General features: G+C 45.0%; 1 protein-coding gene across 1 annotated transcript; it reads left to right on the top strand.

Moving 5' to 3' along the window:
* Window positions 1-460: 460 nt before the first annotated feature.
* Window positions 461-2,596, top strand: LOC310783342 (leucine-rich repeat transmembrane neuronal protein 4; the record flags this gene model as incomplete). The annotated part of the gene is made up of 2 exons (XM_083644187.1): window positions 461-512; window positions 1,050-2,596. 2 exons carry the CDS (start codon window positions 461-463, stop codon window positions 2,594-2,596), a joined length of 1,599 nt encoding a protein of 532 aa, XP_083500313.1.
* Window positions 2,597-18,164: the final 15,568 nt, after the last annotated feature.

Genomic DNA, 18,164 nt, shown 5'->3' with positions numbered 1-18,164 from the left:
TAGGCCTACTCCTCTCAAATGTATTATTCACTTAATCGGTTGCGAACTTGCGAATGTTTTTTTTATTGCCATATAGCCTGTCTTTGATAACAATTAAATTCAACAATTGGCGACTCCGAATGCGCCTTTTTAAAATCTACAGCCACAAGAGGTAACAATTATCATCGCCAGGCTATCGAGCTTGTGCGTCCGTCGGTCCGTCCAAGGGCTTTTGCTGGATCGCAGCTTGAAATATGCATAATCAGGCTCATGCTGTTCGGTAACGCAGGAAACTACAACGACAAGGGTTGCTTCACAGTTCACACCTCGGGAGCTCCTTGCATCTTCGACAGGTGCGGGTGCGGCTGTCTGTCCACGGCGCAAAGTGCGTATTTTCCGTGTCGCTGGGCGTCCTGGGTACATGTCCAACTATTTTGGACTAAATGCGGAGTGCGTCTAACATGTGGACCTGCTGGGACGCATGCAACAGAGAGCCCTAAACATGAGGAGCAGTCGAAACCGCGCAAATATGGGTATGTACATACTATTAGTTCCGTAAGCCTACAGTAGCCGTTAACATTCCTGCACAAAGTCATCCCTTTTCCTAATTAGCCTACCATCCACTTAAAGCCAATGCTACCGGTTTCTTTGCACCCTATGAATGATGACTGCAGGCTGTGGGATCTGGCAGGGATTTTTTTTCCACCACACCAACTATTGACAGATTGTGGCTGTTGCATTTGGTTATCAATCACTGTTCCCATGTCCCAAGAATATGCGTTTGACTGATACTTGATGTAGCCTATCAGTATTCAATCTGAACATAGAATTGCATTGAACACACACATGCAAATTAAGTGGGCTGCTGCCATAGTCTGCAAATTAATCCTCTCTGGTTAACAAATGCAATAATTAGGACACAGTCACAATTATGACATTTGCTTCCCTACATTTGAATACTTCTATTCTGTCCTGTCCTGTCCTGCTCTATTGCATCTATATTGCCTATGCTATTCTAGCCCATGTTCTTTCCTCTTTCCTGAGTCTATCACTTTTCTGTGTTTCTGCAGGACTCCCTGTGCTTTTCAAATGGCTTGTATTCACAGCATTGGTGCCCGCCTGGCTGGTTGCTGCTCCAGGCGGCATCCGTGAGCGCCCCTGTCCCCAGAGCTGTAGATGTGATGGGAAAATAATATACTGCGAGTCCAGTTCCTTCCGTGATGTGCCCGACAATGTGTCTGTAGGAACGCAGGGCCTCTCTCTGCGTTACAACAGCTTGGTCACCCTCAGAGCGCGGCAGTTCTCCGGCCTGAGTCAATTGGTTTGGCTGTACCTCGACCATAACTACGTTAACGCTGTGGACGGCCAAGCGTTCCATGGCATCCGGAGGCTAAAAGAACTGATTCTCAGCTCTAACAAGATCACACAGCTAAGAAACAACACTTTCCATGATGTCCCAAATTTGCGTAACCTTGACCTTTCCTACAATAAACTGCAGGTTCTCCAGCCTAGCCAATTCCAGGGTCTGCGGAAATTACTTAGTCTACACTTGAGGTCAAATTCCCTAAAAACTGTCCCGATGCGAATCTTCCTGGACTGCCGCAACTTGGAATTTCTTGATATTGGCTATAATAGGCTGCGGAGCCTCACGCGTAACGCCTTCGCCGGACTCCTCAAGCTCATCGAGCTTCATTTGGAGCACAACCAGTTTTCGAAGATAAATTTTGCTCATTTCCCCCGCCTGACTAACCTGAGGGCGCTCTATTTGCAGTGGAACCGTATCCGATCTATAACCCAGGGCCTGCCGTGGATGTGGACGTCCTTGCAAAAGCTCGACCTCTCAGGAAATGACCTGCAAGTGTTGGAAGCCAGCACGTTCCAATGCCTCCCCAACCTGCAGACTCTGAACCTGGACTCCAACAAGCTCGCCAACGTCTCTCGGCAGACAGTGGCCGCTTGGATCTCCCTCACCACCATCAGTCTGGCCGGCAACGTGTGGTACTGTAACTCGAGCATGTGTCCCCTGATGTCCTGGCTGAGGGCCTTCAAAGGCAACAAGGAGTCCACTATGATTTGTGCGGGGCCTAAGGAGGCACAAGGAGAGAAAGTCGACGACATGGTGGAGACTCTTAATATCTGCGCGGCGACGCGTGCCCCCGCTTTGTCCACTACGTCCGCTGTCACGTCCCCATCTCCACCCGAGCTGCCGCCTCTTCCCACGCAGCCTGCGGTGGACAAGAAGCTGATCTGGAACCGGACGGTCTCCCCCACTCCCTCGGAGGTCCCCCCCACCATCCCACTGCCAGACACTGAGTACATGTCCTTCCATAAGATCGTAGCCGGCAGCGTGGCCCTCTTCTTATCCGTGGCTATAATTCTGCTGGTTATCTATGTGTCATGGAAGCGCTATCCCAGCAGTCTCAAGCAGCTTCAGCAGCGCTCCATGGGTAAAAAGCGTCAGAAAAAGGCGCGGGAGACTGAGCGCTCCCTCAGCTCGCCGCTGCAAGAGTACTATGTGGACTACAAGCCTACGCCCTCAGAGACTATGGATGTGCTGGTCAATGGGACAGGACCCTACACGTACACCATCTCAGGCTCCAGAGAATGTGAGGTATGACCGTTGCCCTCCAAAAATCCATTTCCACTGCGAGGCACGAGAGGTAAATTTTCTTAACAATATGCGGAGAATGTTTCTTTTCTCCTCCGGTCTTGTGTGTATTTTGGGGTCAGGAGGTGATGGTCAGTGCATGCATGGTGACTTGTGTATTTGTAACATGCTGCTGGGCTTGTTCAATTCCATATGAGTGCCCAGCTGCTGCTCTCAATCATGTAGTTGTGTCGCTATAATAGTGAGAATACGATTCCCATTAGCTGAAAGTGCAGTAACAGCACACCTTTCCGGGTAAACGAGAACGAACAGGTATGCTGGGGCAGGTAGGCATTTAAGGGGAAACGACAGGAAAGCGGAGCGATTGTGGTGTGGTCCTGCTCCTGCACCTCAGCTAATATAGCTCAGAATAAAATGTGCCCATATTTGTATTCCAACCAGCTCATTGATGAATCTATGCATTTTCCGTCAGACCGTTGCTTATTCACAAATGGCTTGCTGTCCAGAATGGAATGATACAAATTGATTGGATCAAGTCACTGTGCAGGTGGTCTCTCCTATCCCGTGTGTTTGCTACAGCAGCAGTGCTTCATCTGTGGTACATTTACGTACACGAGTCATGTGACACTTGATTATTTGTTTTGCTCCTGTATAATCTATGCAATTATTTGCAATCGTTCTCGCCGATTTATACGGTATACGTCTCCCTCTCTCTTTCTGCCTGTAGCCACAGACGCAGAGTGCTTAAGTTTTTATTCATTAGTTGAATTTACAGGGTTCAAACAGTCAGCACAGCCTGAATATCGCCGTAAAGGCCCGGGGCCAAATAAGAGATAAATTATGCATTTGGCCTCGATTTCCATTTAGCTTTGGTATACTACAGTAGTACTGCAACAACACAGTCGTGTTCAAAACCGCATGACGCTAGTTTGCTGAACTCAGAAGTAAGTCTCATGCAAACTTCTCATCCTAAAGTGTGCAAAATGCAAATTGAAATTCTTGTCCTGAAGGTGGACTCTTCTACACATGACATCACTGTACGGCACCAAGGGATTGAGACAGAAAGACCAATCAATTTGCTCCATGCTTAATGAGGCCTTTTTTGTGTGTGTGTGTGCCTGTATACACCCCCCCCCCCACCCCCCCTAATGGTATGCATCTGTCTTCCCCTGTCCAGCAGCTTTTTTCATTTGGCAGTATAGTAAAGTGTGATTAACAGGACATGCTGTGCTTGGAAAGACGTAGCGTTCGTGTCACTAGACTCTTTGCTCCACCTTTGTCTCGAGCTCAAAGCTCCTTTTTGTCCAACTAAAGCCGACGTCGCGTGGAACGCAGTCGTGAGACACGTCTTTCTCCTCCATTGTACCTGTCGGGGCACAGCTCAGACAAGACGTTTGATCTCCCACTGACACAGCTCATTTCCTATGTTCCCACGTGGACGCCATCACTCATTTTGCTAAATGTGTTTTGAAGACGGCGGTGGCAGCACTGTGCGTAGCACCGCTGACTCTGTGGCAGCACTGTGTGTAGCACCGCTGACTCTCTCGCCACTGTGTTCTTCTTCTTCCTCCACTGAAGCCGGTGGAGGGGCGAGTGCAAATATGTCTCACTGTTTTCAGTAATGGCAGGTAATATGAAGTACACAGGTGGCTAAATCAGCTCTTTGTCAGCAGAGCCGTGTGGCAGAGCATTGCTCAAGTACAAGGGAAGCTGGAGGTGAGACGGTCGGCGTATCAATCTTGTCGCTTTCATGTGAGAATGTGGTGTGGGAGCATTAAATGGCAGACCTAATGGGGCTTCTGCTAGCTGGAATAACTAATAGCCCATCAGAAGTAAAGGAGCCGAGACTTCCCTCTGCTTTGTTATTCCTTGCCCTCTACAGCTCGGGGAGCAGCCTGAGCTGTTAAAAATGTAATAGGAGTTTTGGCGTGTTTGTGTGTGTGTGTTGTGTTGTGTGTGTGTGTGTGTGTGTGTGTGTGTGTGTGTGTGTGTGTGTGTGTGTGTGTGTGTGTGTGTGTGTGTGTGTGTGTGTGTGTGTGTGTGTGTGTGTGTGTGTGTGTGTGTGCGTGCGTGTGCGTGCATTGCCGCGTGTGTCTGTTACATTCCGTGCAAAACACCACAATGCAAAAGAAGAACACAAATAGTAGTAGCCTACAGCAGGAGACATCTTCATAGAATAAGCAATTTAACGGTAAACCACTATCCATGTCTATGGGCGTATTTCGGTTAGAATGGCGCATTTACACTTTCAAGACTGTTTTCAAACTGCTGCGTCTTTCAATAAAATCTAAATGGTCCTGAGTAGACAGTGTTCTGTTACCCAGGCATGCAGCTAAATGCGTCGGAGTTCAGCATGTTGCAGTACACAAAAGGACCCCATGCTGTGTATTGATGTTGTCTAGAAGCTATTTGCATTGCAGACATTGCGGTACATTCTTCTCTGTGAAGGCAGTTCCATTTGATTGGATGGCACACAGTGGAGAGTGTAAAAAAAAAAGATGGAAGTATGAGAGAGATGGCATATGTGGAAAAAGGCTGCTCCAGGGGTTCAAACCCACAATGTCACCAGCACCTTGTACAGTATCCGCCTTAACCCGCTGATCCCCAGTACATTATTTAAGCTATTCAAGATAGCAAAGCACTTAAGCTATTAGTTTCATTTTCAATCAGGAGAAGGAGCTTTGCAATTGAAGCCTGTTATCTTTTGCACATGCCCGGGCCAATAGACTGAGTTATTTCAGTAGATTTCTTCCAGCACAGCTCAGCTGGTCGGGTTCAAGACTGCAAGCGAAAACCGGTTGAATGTAAATTGTGATGAGCACTTTGCACTGTGCAGTTCCCTGGTTTTCCTGACAAGCACTTCGCACTGTGCAGTTCCCTGGTTTTCCTGATGAGCACTTCGCACTGTGCAGTTCCCTGGTTTTCCTGACGAGCACTTCGCACTGTGCAGTTCCCTGGTTTTCCTGATGAGCACTTCGCACTGTGCAGTTCCATGGTTTTCCTGACGAGCACTTCGCACTGTGCAGTTCCCTGGTTTTCCTTGGACTTCGGTCTGCGGCACATAGTGCCAAGAAATTGCTTGCTCCCTTGTATGCCATCTCTGTACTCATGGAGCAGCGGCAATAGTTGCTGTCCACCCACGGAACAGCCGCTGCAAAGTTAGCTCAGAACATATCAAAAATGGAAATCCCATCATCTCAGCCATAGGCGGTTCTTGTACTTGGGTCGAATTTGCTAGCAAGGCGAGAAGATCCTGCCCATAGAAAATGAAAGTGGGGGCAGCAAGAGGGCAGAAGAAATGAGGAGACAGGGGTGACTGATGCAAATACCTTCTGAAATACAGCAGAGGTTTACTTTGACTCACTTCCCACCTAGCTGGAAAAGTTGAGAGCATTTTGACCTTAAGACTCCGAAGAGCAAGCTAGTTTTCAGACTAATTTAAGCCAGCAATATGTCACCCTGTCCCCATCCTGGCTATATTAAAAAAAACTACTGGCCCTTATACGTATTTGCCTAGGAGCAATATTGCAGCTGTGGATACATTTCATTCGGCAAACATTTGTCTAATTCCTAGGCACTGTAGTGTGAGCCCCGTCTTCAAGCCATAAAGATGATCAACAATCCGAAAGTACGGCCAGCTGCCAAATAGATGCCAGCTTGTCCTTCATCTGTTTAGTACATGAATTTAATTTATTACCGTGTTTGTTGTTCACTTGGGAAATAAAGGTGAGCTAGCTACATAATTAGCATATGTTTTTACGGTTTTCTTTCCACAGGCTTGATGGAAGGATTGAGAGACCATAGCCAACCAGAGAGAGAGAGAGAGAGAGAGAGAGCAAAACAAAAGAGAAAACCTGAATCAAAATCAATATGTCCTTTTTTCATTTTGCTTGGTCTCGCCCTCTGGTATGGCGACCTGACACCTCTACATATCCCACTGTTTTCTTATGTAACACATTCAACACACAGCCGTTGCCCTTAGCTACCAATTAATACGAAAAATGAACATAGGTTATTCACTGCAAGCGAGACCGTAGGGCCACAATCCATGGAGGGGAAGATGATTAGCAGCAGAAGTAGTTTATTTTTATCATAACTGATGATTTTGTGAAAACCAGGCTTTGGTCAACTTGACTCAAACTCGACTGCAGCAAATGAGGAGAAAACCCACTGCTTTTGAAGTGAATTGGCTACTGCATTAAAACTTTAAATAAACGATGGGAGAAGTGAGGAAAAGTTACCCGATTGCTTTTTCTAGTGGCTGCTATGCATTATCTTTTCGTGTTGATATGTAGCACTTGCTATTTTTAAGTGAAAAAAAAAACATTTCAATATACTTCTGCATAATACAACCACACCACATTATCTCAAGGTGCTATGCTACGCTATAGGGACCTGTTCCAAGTGGTGTGTGTGTGTGTGTGTGTGTGTGTGTGTGTGTGTGTGTGTGTGTATCTATATATATATAGATACACACACACACACACACACACACACACACACACACACACACACACACACACACACACACACTATATGTTTACATATAGTTTTGGAAGTTTTTCTTGTTCATTTTTAGATGATTTTTCAAGTTCTTTTTTTTCTTTTTTCTTTCTTTTTTTTAATGCAGTCAAACAAAATAAATTGCTCATCAAACCAAGTCCAGTAGCCAATAACTCAGTGAACTATTATTTTAGCTGTTCAAGAGTATAATTGCTATTTTGACATTACTGTCAATAAGAGTTGATAGTGTTAAAGTGTTGTTCTTAACCCATTGATACCTGATGCGGCATTTGCGTGTATATCCCTCATTTGTGTGCGTATCCCTTTAAGACTTAAAGGGATACACACACAAATGCTGCATCAGGTATCAATGGGTTAAGAGTTAAATCTGTGCAATGGCTTGCCATGGCGATATTGTGACTGATCAGACCTGTCTGTTATTAAACACTTCTCAGGCTGCTGTGTGAGATTTCCCCAAAATAAACGTGTCCTGAGATGTTCACGATTCAGACTTTTGACAGAGGCTCTCTTTAGAGGTGTGATATCTGCTCTTGAGGGGAGATGGAAATAAATCTAACAAACTTCGCAGAATTATGAAGAAATGCACACGAGATCTGTGCAATACCAGACCACAGTCTAAAATGGCTTATTCATATTAATACGGCTGGTTGCTTCACAATAATTAATCTTACCAATGTGTCTTTCATTCATTGATATTTCAGGATTATTATTATTATGGCTCTCAAATGACACATGCTGACTGATAGCTCAATCTAACAAAGGCGTACAATATGTTCATGTTCATGCTTCAGTAGCCTATACACAGCATTGAATTTAACCCTGGGTTTTATCTATGTATACTTATTTACATAGAAAATGAACTGATGTTTGTATACTATGACTAAGCCTTAAGCTGTCCAGGCAGTCATGGTCAGAGGGAGATCACTGAAGATGGCACTGGATGGTGAGAACAACAGACATGAAAATCCTTATGCTGATCATCTCCAAATTAACATTTTAAGCCAAGGTCAGCAGCATTGATTGACAATGTCATCAATGTTTCTCTCATAGGCAGTTTATGTCAGACGATAACCTAGTCCTTCACTCACACCCACAATCAAATTAACTTGCCTGTTACTCTATTGCATAACAATGAAACAAGTCAAGTGGGTCCACACATGTACATACTTAGGCATATACCGTTTAACATTAACAAAGAATCCTATAGCCTAAATGATGATGTGAAATTGAAGCAGTAGGCTATTAGGAAACACAACCAGATTCTGGTGAAAATTAAATAGACTACAGTCATAAATTAAAATAGTCCATCCACTCATATCACAGAAACTGCAATGGTCTACTCCAGCCATATTGCATCCACAAATAAGCGTACTTGCCTTTTTATGTGGCACGAACAATGTTTTAAACATGACAAATCTTTTCTTTTTATATTCCAGACCATTTTGCTCAAGCAATGGCAAACTGGCGGAAAACAATTAAGGTACTTTTTAAAGCGCGACAGTGTAAGAGTATCGGAGGATGGATTTTTCCATTAAGTCTGAACTGTGGCTGAAGAGCAAAAGATTGCTAGTGTGCTATCAGCACAAATGCTCGGGGAGTCCAGGGGAATGGTATTAATCCTATATTATTAAGGCTACTACAGTTACCTCTTAGTCAATAATTCCCAAATCTATCAGACACGCCCCCCTCAGTTTTAAGGGATCATAGCCTTGATTCCTATAATACTGTTTTGCTTCATTTGGGCATAACATTTGATGCTGTTTTACAGTCACAGCAGCAACATTAATTTTTCAGCTCCTAGCAATTAGTGCCTACTTAGTTGTTCATTTTTGGGTATTAACTCAATTTGACCCAGATACTGTAGATCTGTCTACTGTGTCGCTTGTGTTCATTCACTGAAAAGGAAACGGAGGGGGAAAAATCATGAAATGTTGACATGGCACATACATGCCTTAGAAGGTTGTTGGACTGTTAATTTCACCTGTGCACAGGTAACCTCTGCACCTGTGCACATGTAACCTGTGCACAGGTAACCTCTGCACCTGTGCACATGTAACCTGTGCACAGGTAACCTCTGCACCTGTGCACATGTAACCTGTGCACAGGTAACCTCTGCACCTGTGCACATGTAACCTGTGCACAGGTAACCTCTGCACCTGTGCACATGTAACCTGCACCTGTGCACAGGTAACCTCTGCACCTGTGCACATGTAACCTGTGCACAGGTAACCTCCGCACCTGTGCACATGTAACCTGTGCACATGTAACCTGTGCACAGGTAACCTCTGCACCTGTGCACAGGTAACCTCTGCACCTGTGCACATGTAACCTGTGCACATGTGACCTCTGTTGTGTGTTGACAGTACCGACAGCAACCCATGTTAAGGGCTCGGCTTGCCCAGGGGTGGAGCGGGATTCGATCCACCGACTACGCTCCCTTGGTGGAGCTGGTTAACAGGCCTTTATACTGGGGAGTGAGTTTAACCAACCTACTCACTATCACTCGGGACTCCCAGTCATTCGGTTACACTCACCCCCCTAAACTCACTCCACACGCACTGGGCATCTGGGTCACGGCACCAATGTAACCTACCTGCATTGTGTTAATAGCACTGGCAGCAACCCATGTTAGGGGCTCGCCCAGGGGTGGAGCGGGGTTCGATCCGCCGACCTCCCGCTTACAAAGCGCTGTTTAACGGGTCTTTATACTGGGGAGCGAGTTTAACCAACCCACTCGCCATCACTCGGGACTCACGAGCACTCACAGTCATTCGCTTACACGCAGGAACCGAGCTCTTCCACAGCACAGTTACAATATTGTATTTTGCCCCATGAATCACAATATGATAAACCCAGAAAGTAAAATGCCTTCATCTATAGGAGTTCTCACTCTGTGTTTTTGCTGATGGGAAACAGTGGTGAGTGAGTCAGTGAATGGAGAATGATACAGCGTCTCTTATCCGCTTGGAGGATGAGTTGGTGTGAAGCTCCTCGCAGGCAGCTGCATGCGTGGGGGGAGGTTTCCCCCCTAAAATAACCCTAACCTGCAATGTTTCTCATTCAGACTGTTAAATGTTAACACAAGTTCTTTTGGGATGTGTGATACCTGAGGCATTGCTGCACCTCTGTGATCTGTAGTTTTACATAACGTTCTTTGTAACGTAACTTTTTTTTTTATTCGTCAACCCAACAGTTTGGACTTGCATAACTCCAACATATACTTTAAGATATCGGCAAACTTTACATTGTGTAGCTAACTGTGGAGGTGCCAAAGTAATTATGACATTCCAGATGGTGGCGCTGTAGCCACCGGCCAACAGTCAACTGTCGGGTGAAAAGAAGCAGCTGGTGACTGCACATGTATCGGAGGAGCATGTGCTAGTCCAGAGGGGGTGGAGCAACGACCAGAGACAGCAGGGGGAATTGGCCAAGTACAATTGGTGAGTGTGTCAGTGTGTCAGTTTTTTCCCCTTCTGATTTTCCCTCCATTTTCTCCCCAATTGTACTTGGCCAATTTCCCCCCCTGCTGCCGCTGTTCCACCCTCTGCCGATCTGGGGAGAGCCGTAGACTAGCACCATGCTTCCTCTGACACATGCGTAGTTGCCAGCTGCTTCTTTTCACCTGACAGCGGGGAGCTTCACCGGCAGGTAGCACGTGGGAGACAGGACACATACCCCTAATCCGGCTTCCCATCCGCAGACACAGCCAATCGTGCCTGTCGTGCCAAGCCGGAGGTAACGTGGGGGCGCAAACCTGCGACCCTCATGTTGGTAGACAGGGAATCTACCGCTACACTACCCAGACGGCCCCGGAAGTGTGTCAGTTAATTTGTGTGTGTGTGTGTGTGTGTGTGTGTGTGTGTGTGTGTGTGTGTGTGTGTGTGTGTGTGTGTGTGTGTGTGTGTGTGTGTGTGTGTGTGTGCGCGCGTGCGTAGTTCACAGTGGGCTATGTATTGTCGGGCTTCTATTCAGTGTTGCCAACTTGGCGACTTTGTCACTAGATCTAGCGACTTTTCAGAAAAGCGACTAGCGACAAATCTGTCAACTTTTTCTGACCATGGGGAACAATCTTTGCCAGGGAGCGATGAACTGCATTTTCAGATCCAAGTCCTGTGGTAATGGCAACTCGCTTCTGAGGAGTTTCTCAATACAACTGTGGCACCGAATTTCCCTCCTTTCCCTCTGCCACTTCAAAGATGTGTATGATGTTTCTCCTAGACCGGGATTCTAAGTCGTTTTTGCCGCAGGAATTGTTGCTGCTCCAGGCAGGTGCGGCAGAGCACCTCGCTCCCCCATCCCTCCCTACACCCTGCTCCACTCGGGACTCAGCTTCTCCACCTCGGTCGGACAAACTCTGCACTTCTGTGACAAGGTTGTCAAGTTTGCCGTTGATTTCTTGTCCCAGGTGATTACTGTCCTGTCTCAGGCAGCGTTGTCCACCTTGAGATCAGTTTTAGATCGTTTATCGCCACGATTATGTATTCAGAATCTGTGCTCGTGCCGGGTTCCTCTGACCTTCCTCTGACCTCGTGGCTAGCTTGAACTGTTTCCGTGTTATTAGCCCTCGCCGCCGAGGCGCCCCATTTTGAGTTTTGTGCATTTTCTTTTTGACTCCTCTGGTGATTCTTCTCTCACTCATCTTTCCCTTTCACTGAAAAATGTCAAGTTTTCGAGTTTCGAGTGGGTAAATTGCGATATGTCTGGGAGCGTGCGCTTTCACTATGCGTCTAGTCTACTCCATCAGCATGCCCCGGAATATCCGGGGAACATTAAAGTGTTGACTCCAAAGAACATTTGCCAATAAATTGGTGTGGGGCCACTTTTCTCTCCTTGCTTGTCATCCAGAGAGGTCTAATGATCACAGTGCCTCCCACACTCAGCGTAGCCCCCCTCCCTCCGCTGCAGGTTCTATATTGATATGCAAATGAGCACGTCATCCCACGGATTCTAGCTACTTTTTGAGCAGCCGATACTTTTCTTGGAAAGAAGTTGGCATCACTGCTGCTTGCACAGTATTGAGATCTAGCCTACAGCATGCAGCAGGGTACAAACTAAAAAAGAGATTTTTGAAAAGACAAATCATCTTAAAGAGAAAAGAGACGTCACTCTTCAAAAGCGACAAACTTTTAATCTAAATCGAATCGTCAAATTTCAATCATTCCACACACCCTTCGCCTAACAATCAGAGCCAATAGACTGAAGAAATGAAATGTTGCTGTCACACATCACTTCTGTGTGAATGTGGCAGTGTGTGCGCGGTAGAGATGTTTGGATGTTTGTTGGCGTTATCATTTGTTCTGACATGTTGTACGGAGGCAGAGGAGGAGAGATCCCTCCTCTGTTTCCACTCTGAGGGCCAATGTATCCCTTTTATATAGAACACAGTTCTTTCTGCCTTTCTTTCTGCATGTATTTCTACTTGCCCTGTCTGAATGGCGTGTAATGCATTCTGATCAGTGGGGGTGTTTCAGTACGCAAAATGTAAAATGCTATCCGGCTTCTTTTTTTTGCTATTACAGTAGACATCAGCCAAATATTATTAAACGGGTAACATTTCTCTCACTGTGCTGGGCAACATGGTAGTACATTTGACTAGTCACATAAAACAGTAACAGCATGACACTGGACGCACAACAGCCTCACGGCTTCACAGAGATTTGATGAATGTAGCATGATGAGATTTACAGTGCGCAGTATCCAGCATGTGGTGCAGATAGTATTATGATTGGATGTGCACTGAACAGAATTCACACAGAACTTGGCATATAGAAATAAGCGATAGATATGTAGATAGACAGACAGGCTGTCAGGCAGGCAGGCAGACAGAGAGACAGACAGACAGACAGACAGACAGACAGACAGACAGACAAACAGACAGACAGACAGACAGACAGACAGACAGACTCCGGTAGGTCTACAGTGAAATCCTATAATAAGAATGCAAAGTATCTGTGAGTGAGTGAGTGAGTGAGTGAGTGAGTGAGTGAGTGAGTGAGTGAGCAGAATTGTGTTCGGCCACAGCTATGCCATTTTACATGCGATCGCACTGAATCTTTCAGGGATCTGCTGGTCTAACGGAGCTGGATTTTTGAATGAGGTATTAAGGACGAACTAAATTAGCAAAAATGGCTAATTAGTGGCCAAAATGCCTCAACACAGGACAGGTTCAGCACCATGGAGAGCTCCAGAGTAGAGCAGTACACAGGTGAGCAGAGTTTGAATCCGCCAGTGAACTCTGGAGCAGCACACAGCTGAGCGGAGTTTGAATTAGCCAGTGAAGTGGACTATATGAAAACCCTGGGGAGAGAGAGGAGAGGCTGCATGCAAACTCTGTGAGCGAGGCCTGAATAAATGGCCAGTCACACAGGGACGGGTATTCCGCTAGTACAGAGAGAGTTATCTTAATCAATCATCATTGTGGGAACTCGTTTAGCAAAAGGGCTTGAATGTAACAGATGTTCATCTATCTATCTATCTATCTATCTATCTATCCATCTATCCATCTATCCATCTATCCATCTATCCATCTATCTATCTATCTATCTATCTATCTATCTATCTATCTATCTATCTATCTATCTATCGTATATACATTTGGCAATGTTGACTCCGTTTGTCTGTTTCTTTCAAGAATTTTGTCCGGCCACAGGTATGCCGTTTTAAGTGCGATCGGGCTGAAACTTTCAGGGGGTGTACAGCGCACCTGACGGAGCCATATTTTTTAATTGGGGCAAATTAATTGCCCTAAGTCTGACTGCCCTAGTTCAGTGTTGGCACTGATGACATCATCACTGATGACATCATCACTGATATCAGTGATGATGTCATCAGTGATGTCATCAGTCTGAAGCTATATTTCTGATGGAATTATAAGTAGGTAGGTAGAATCGGGGAGGAACCAGACGGAGACGATGGCTTCCACCCGTGGGCTAGCCCGTGGGCTATGCGGGTGACCTGACGGAGCCGTATTTCTTAATTAGGCGACTGCCGTAATTGCCATCAGTGATGTCATCCGTGATGATGATCAGTGATGTCATAGAGCAGGCGAGGCCGTGACGGGCAGTGGTCATCAGTGATGTCATAAGAGCACAGCGGGTGAGCTGCAGGGCAGGTGTGAGAGCAAGTGAGCCCGCACAGCGGTCGAGCTGCAGGGCGGGCGATGCATATGCAAGCTGCAGGACCAGCTCGGCGAGCTGCAGGGCGAGCGAGCCTTGGAATCGAATGCGCGTAGCGCGCAAGATGCCTAGTATGTAAAAGTTACGGACTAGAACTTTAAGGTTCTCGTCAATCCACATGCATGTGATTTTCGTGTGTTTGATGTTCTCCTGCTCAAGCGTAGCAGCAGGATTTGCAAACACATGAGTGGATGGAAGGAAATTGGAACAAAGTTGAGAGAGATCAATATTGCATGTTCTGCAAAGCGTTCTTACCACAAATAAATCAGTGAGTGAGATTAGCCTTGGAGCCAAGAAGAGAGGCATTTCATCAATTGGAGATCAGGACTTTGTATTGATCGCCCGGGCCGTGCATGTTTGACATCACTGAATCCTCCCTGTTTTTGGTGACTCTTGGAAGTTATTCAATCCCCATCATAGACCAGGGGTTTTCAAAGTCTGGGACAAAGGTTGGAATAAGGAGCCCCAACTCGCTCAATTCCTGGATGCCTATATTGGATCATGATTATGTTATTTGATCGCATAGATGAGTCAAGATAGCCTGCACCAAATACATACATAAATGTCTGATGGCATTTATTAGTTTCTGACTCTGGGAAAGTGGGGAAAACGATCAAATTCCCCCAAGCTATCGCTTTAACCAAATCGCACAAATTTGTGCTATTCAATGCGATCTCATTTTCATAACAAATAATAACTAATGTAATATTTGTTCACTTCCATTCACTGAGCCTCCCCTGAAACTGCTTGGAGCCCCCCTGGGGAGGCCCGCCTCCCACTTTGAAAACCTCTGCCATAGACCATAGAAGAAGAGTGAGCTTGCCGCGGTGGAATTGTGCAGAGCTGGGAGGTCACGTGGCTCTTTCAAGTGCTTTTCTCATTTTTTTCCACCCACCTATCAAAAGGTTTTTTCTTTTAACATTCAATTAACGAGCACACACACTGTCCTCTACAGTAATGGATTTTTCAAAAAAAATTGTGTGTGTTGGGGGCGCATATTTTCAAGAGTCTTTCTTTTGACCCAAAATTGTTTTTGCCATTTGCTATCTAAGCCAGTGGTTCTCAACCCTTTTTACACCAAGTACCACCCCAGAAATGTCCACCACATGAAAGTATGAGAGGGAGAGAGCCCTGCGCACCACCAGTGGCACCAGTACCATAGGTTGAGAACCACTGACCTAAGCTAATCAATCAAAAATGTCCAATTTTAGATTACAAACCTAGTGCACAGTATGTTATACAGCCTGTTTTAGATTGCAGGTTCTCAGGAAGGATATAATGGAATCAATGTGTAGGATGAGAGCTATTTTACCTCCAGGACATTGTATTGCCCCACAATGCATGCCTGACAGATCATGGCTAGCTAACAAGGTGGCATTATCCAAACACAAAATCAATCAGATTGATCAGAGATGAAATGATCAGTTCCCACTCGAAAACAGCACAGAAATGAACCATTTAATTCTGTTGAAGCACAATCAGCTTGTTCACAGCCAAGAAACAACAACAACATTTTACGTGCGATCGGGCTGAATCTTTCAGGAAGTGTAAAGAGCACCCCTGCGTGTGACCCACCTAACGTAGCCGGATTTTTGAATTGGGTAATTCGGGCCGATTAATTGGCGATTAATTGCCGATTGCGCAACCCACAATTGATGATTTTGGATGCTCGCTCACTTTCATTCACTTAAATCTGTTGCAGTTAGGCTTCCTCTACTTCCTTACTTTAAAATGGATGGACTGCTGTGTGTTTAGTGTCATCGTTGTTGGCCGCCTGGCTGTGCCTGTCATATTGTGTCGTCTGTTGTAATAACTGTGTTGGAATGATGGGCAGAGAATAAAGAGAGAGAGATTTGACAAGATTTGGAGTTTATCCACAATTTTTATTGGTGTCAGCGATGTTGGATAGAAGGGTCACATTCTCTTGGAACGTCAACTTTTTTAATATCTTTCCTTCAGTTCATGGTCTTTTTATTAGTCTGTGAAATGCTTTTCTGGGAGTCTATATCGCAGTGTCCACAAAACACTGACGTCACAGGAAGTCACGGACGAGGCGTAGACCTTTCTCTGTGGTATTTAGGCTGTTTAGTGTAGCTTATGTCGAAGTTACTGCTTGTTAGTAGTCTATGGGTGACTCATTTAGATTTGATTGTGGGGTCTATTGCTTCTGCTGGAGGCGTTTTGTTGATTGCCACCTTGGTTGAGCAGGCACAAGCGTTTCTGTGAAAAATAAGTGACAAGCTTTTCTAGTAACCTTAGCTAAACGGGAATCTCAAAACATGTAGCGTTCGCAGTTTAAAAGACCAAATGATCCGCTTCACATGACATCCTAGACATGATGCATTATTGGATGATTTCTGCAACCAACTATAAGTAGCACTTTGATTAATATTCTTGTTGGCTAAATGGACTGTGACAATGTAAACTATTTTGCTGAGAATGGGGTTTGTTGTCTGATTTATTTATATGTTGGGGGGGGGGGAGGCTTTGCCCCTCTGACATGGGCTTTCTTCCTCATTAACAACATGGTCACAGGGTGATTGTGTGATAATAGAGAGGTGAAAATTAGGTAATACTATGTAATTACGAACATAACCAGGTAATAGCTTGGTATTAACAATGGTTATATCTGGAGATAGCACAGTATAGCATTTTGCAGCCCTGATTCATGGTCATTACAAAGAAACTACCATAAGTGTTTCCAGATAACAAGTCACAGCATGAAACATATGATTTGTACAGTATTACCTTGAAACAAAAGCGAATGTTTTGAACATAAGGGAGGATTAATCTCAGCATTATATGGTAATTACCAGAGCCATGTAGATACAAGAGTCCCGACATCTCCATTCACTCCAATGGACCAGTTTTTTACTCTCAAGAGTTCCAGGAAGTAAGGTCCTAGATTAAGCAGCACTGTGGAGTTGCAGCAAAATAGACAGTTTGTGTTGTACTCTGAAAGGGTTTCCCCCCCCCCCCTTGAATCAAATTGTACATTATCAGCTTTATTCTAGCATGCGAAAGTAGTGCGAGACCCATTCCTGGCTGTTCATTGGCTAATGAGTCTCGCATTTTTGTCCTCCGCTGACGCCACTCTCTCTCTAGAGGACACTAGTAATTACCAATGATTGACTTTTCATGTGATTTTCAAGGTATTATGCTGATAGTAGCTTATAATATTGTGAAAGCATCAACTTCTCTTACCTCGTTATTATCAGGTTATTACCCCATTAGCCATTAATGTCACATATTACTTCTTTTTTATCCAAATTCACTGATATAGCCATTTTATTGTTAGCAGGTTACCATATTCGTACCAAAATATCACTATACTCTTACTGAATAGTTTTGCCTCGTTCCCATCTTTAAATGTGTTTCTCCATTATTAGCCTTTGTTTCTGGCCCCTTATGACCCTGTTACATAAATATCAGTCTAATATTACCCAGATAACCATTGTTAATACCAACCTATTACCTTGTTATATTGTCACACTATTACCCCCTGTTACCCCCTGTTGTTAGCAAGCTGTAATGCAAAGTGCTCCCTTTATGGTTTGTGTGTTGATGTCATTTAGCTTTGCCTGGATGCTGAAAATGATTGGGAAATGGTTAAAATTGATATACCTGCGTTTGATGCTTTGATGCAAGCTGCTATTGGTGACGAGCTCGAAACTCGCACTAATGTAGTTTTTTAACTGGAACTTAATAGCTGACTGTGTGTATATTGTGTTTGCGAATTATGTGACCTAAGGAAAGCAGATGAGAGCAATAACATTGCACGTTGGGGAACACCAAATGTAAGATGTACAGAAGGCCCTTTCCCCATAACCACTGAAAAAGACCAGCTGGTAAAGTATGAGCATACCAACTGTGACACC

This window comes from Poromitra crassiceps, assembly GCF_964638095.1.
Source record: "Poromitra crassiceps genome assembly, chromosome: 10".
NCBI classification, from domain to species: Eukaryota; Metazoa; Chordata; class Actinopteri; order Beryciformes; family Melamphaidae; genus Poromitra; species Poromitra crassiceps.
The sequence above is the reverse complement of the archived record's forward strand: the minus strand, read 5'-3'. Positions and strand labels throughout refer to the sequence as shown.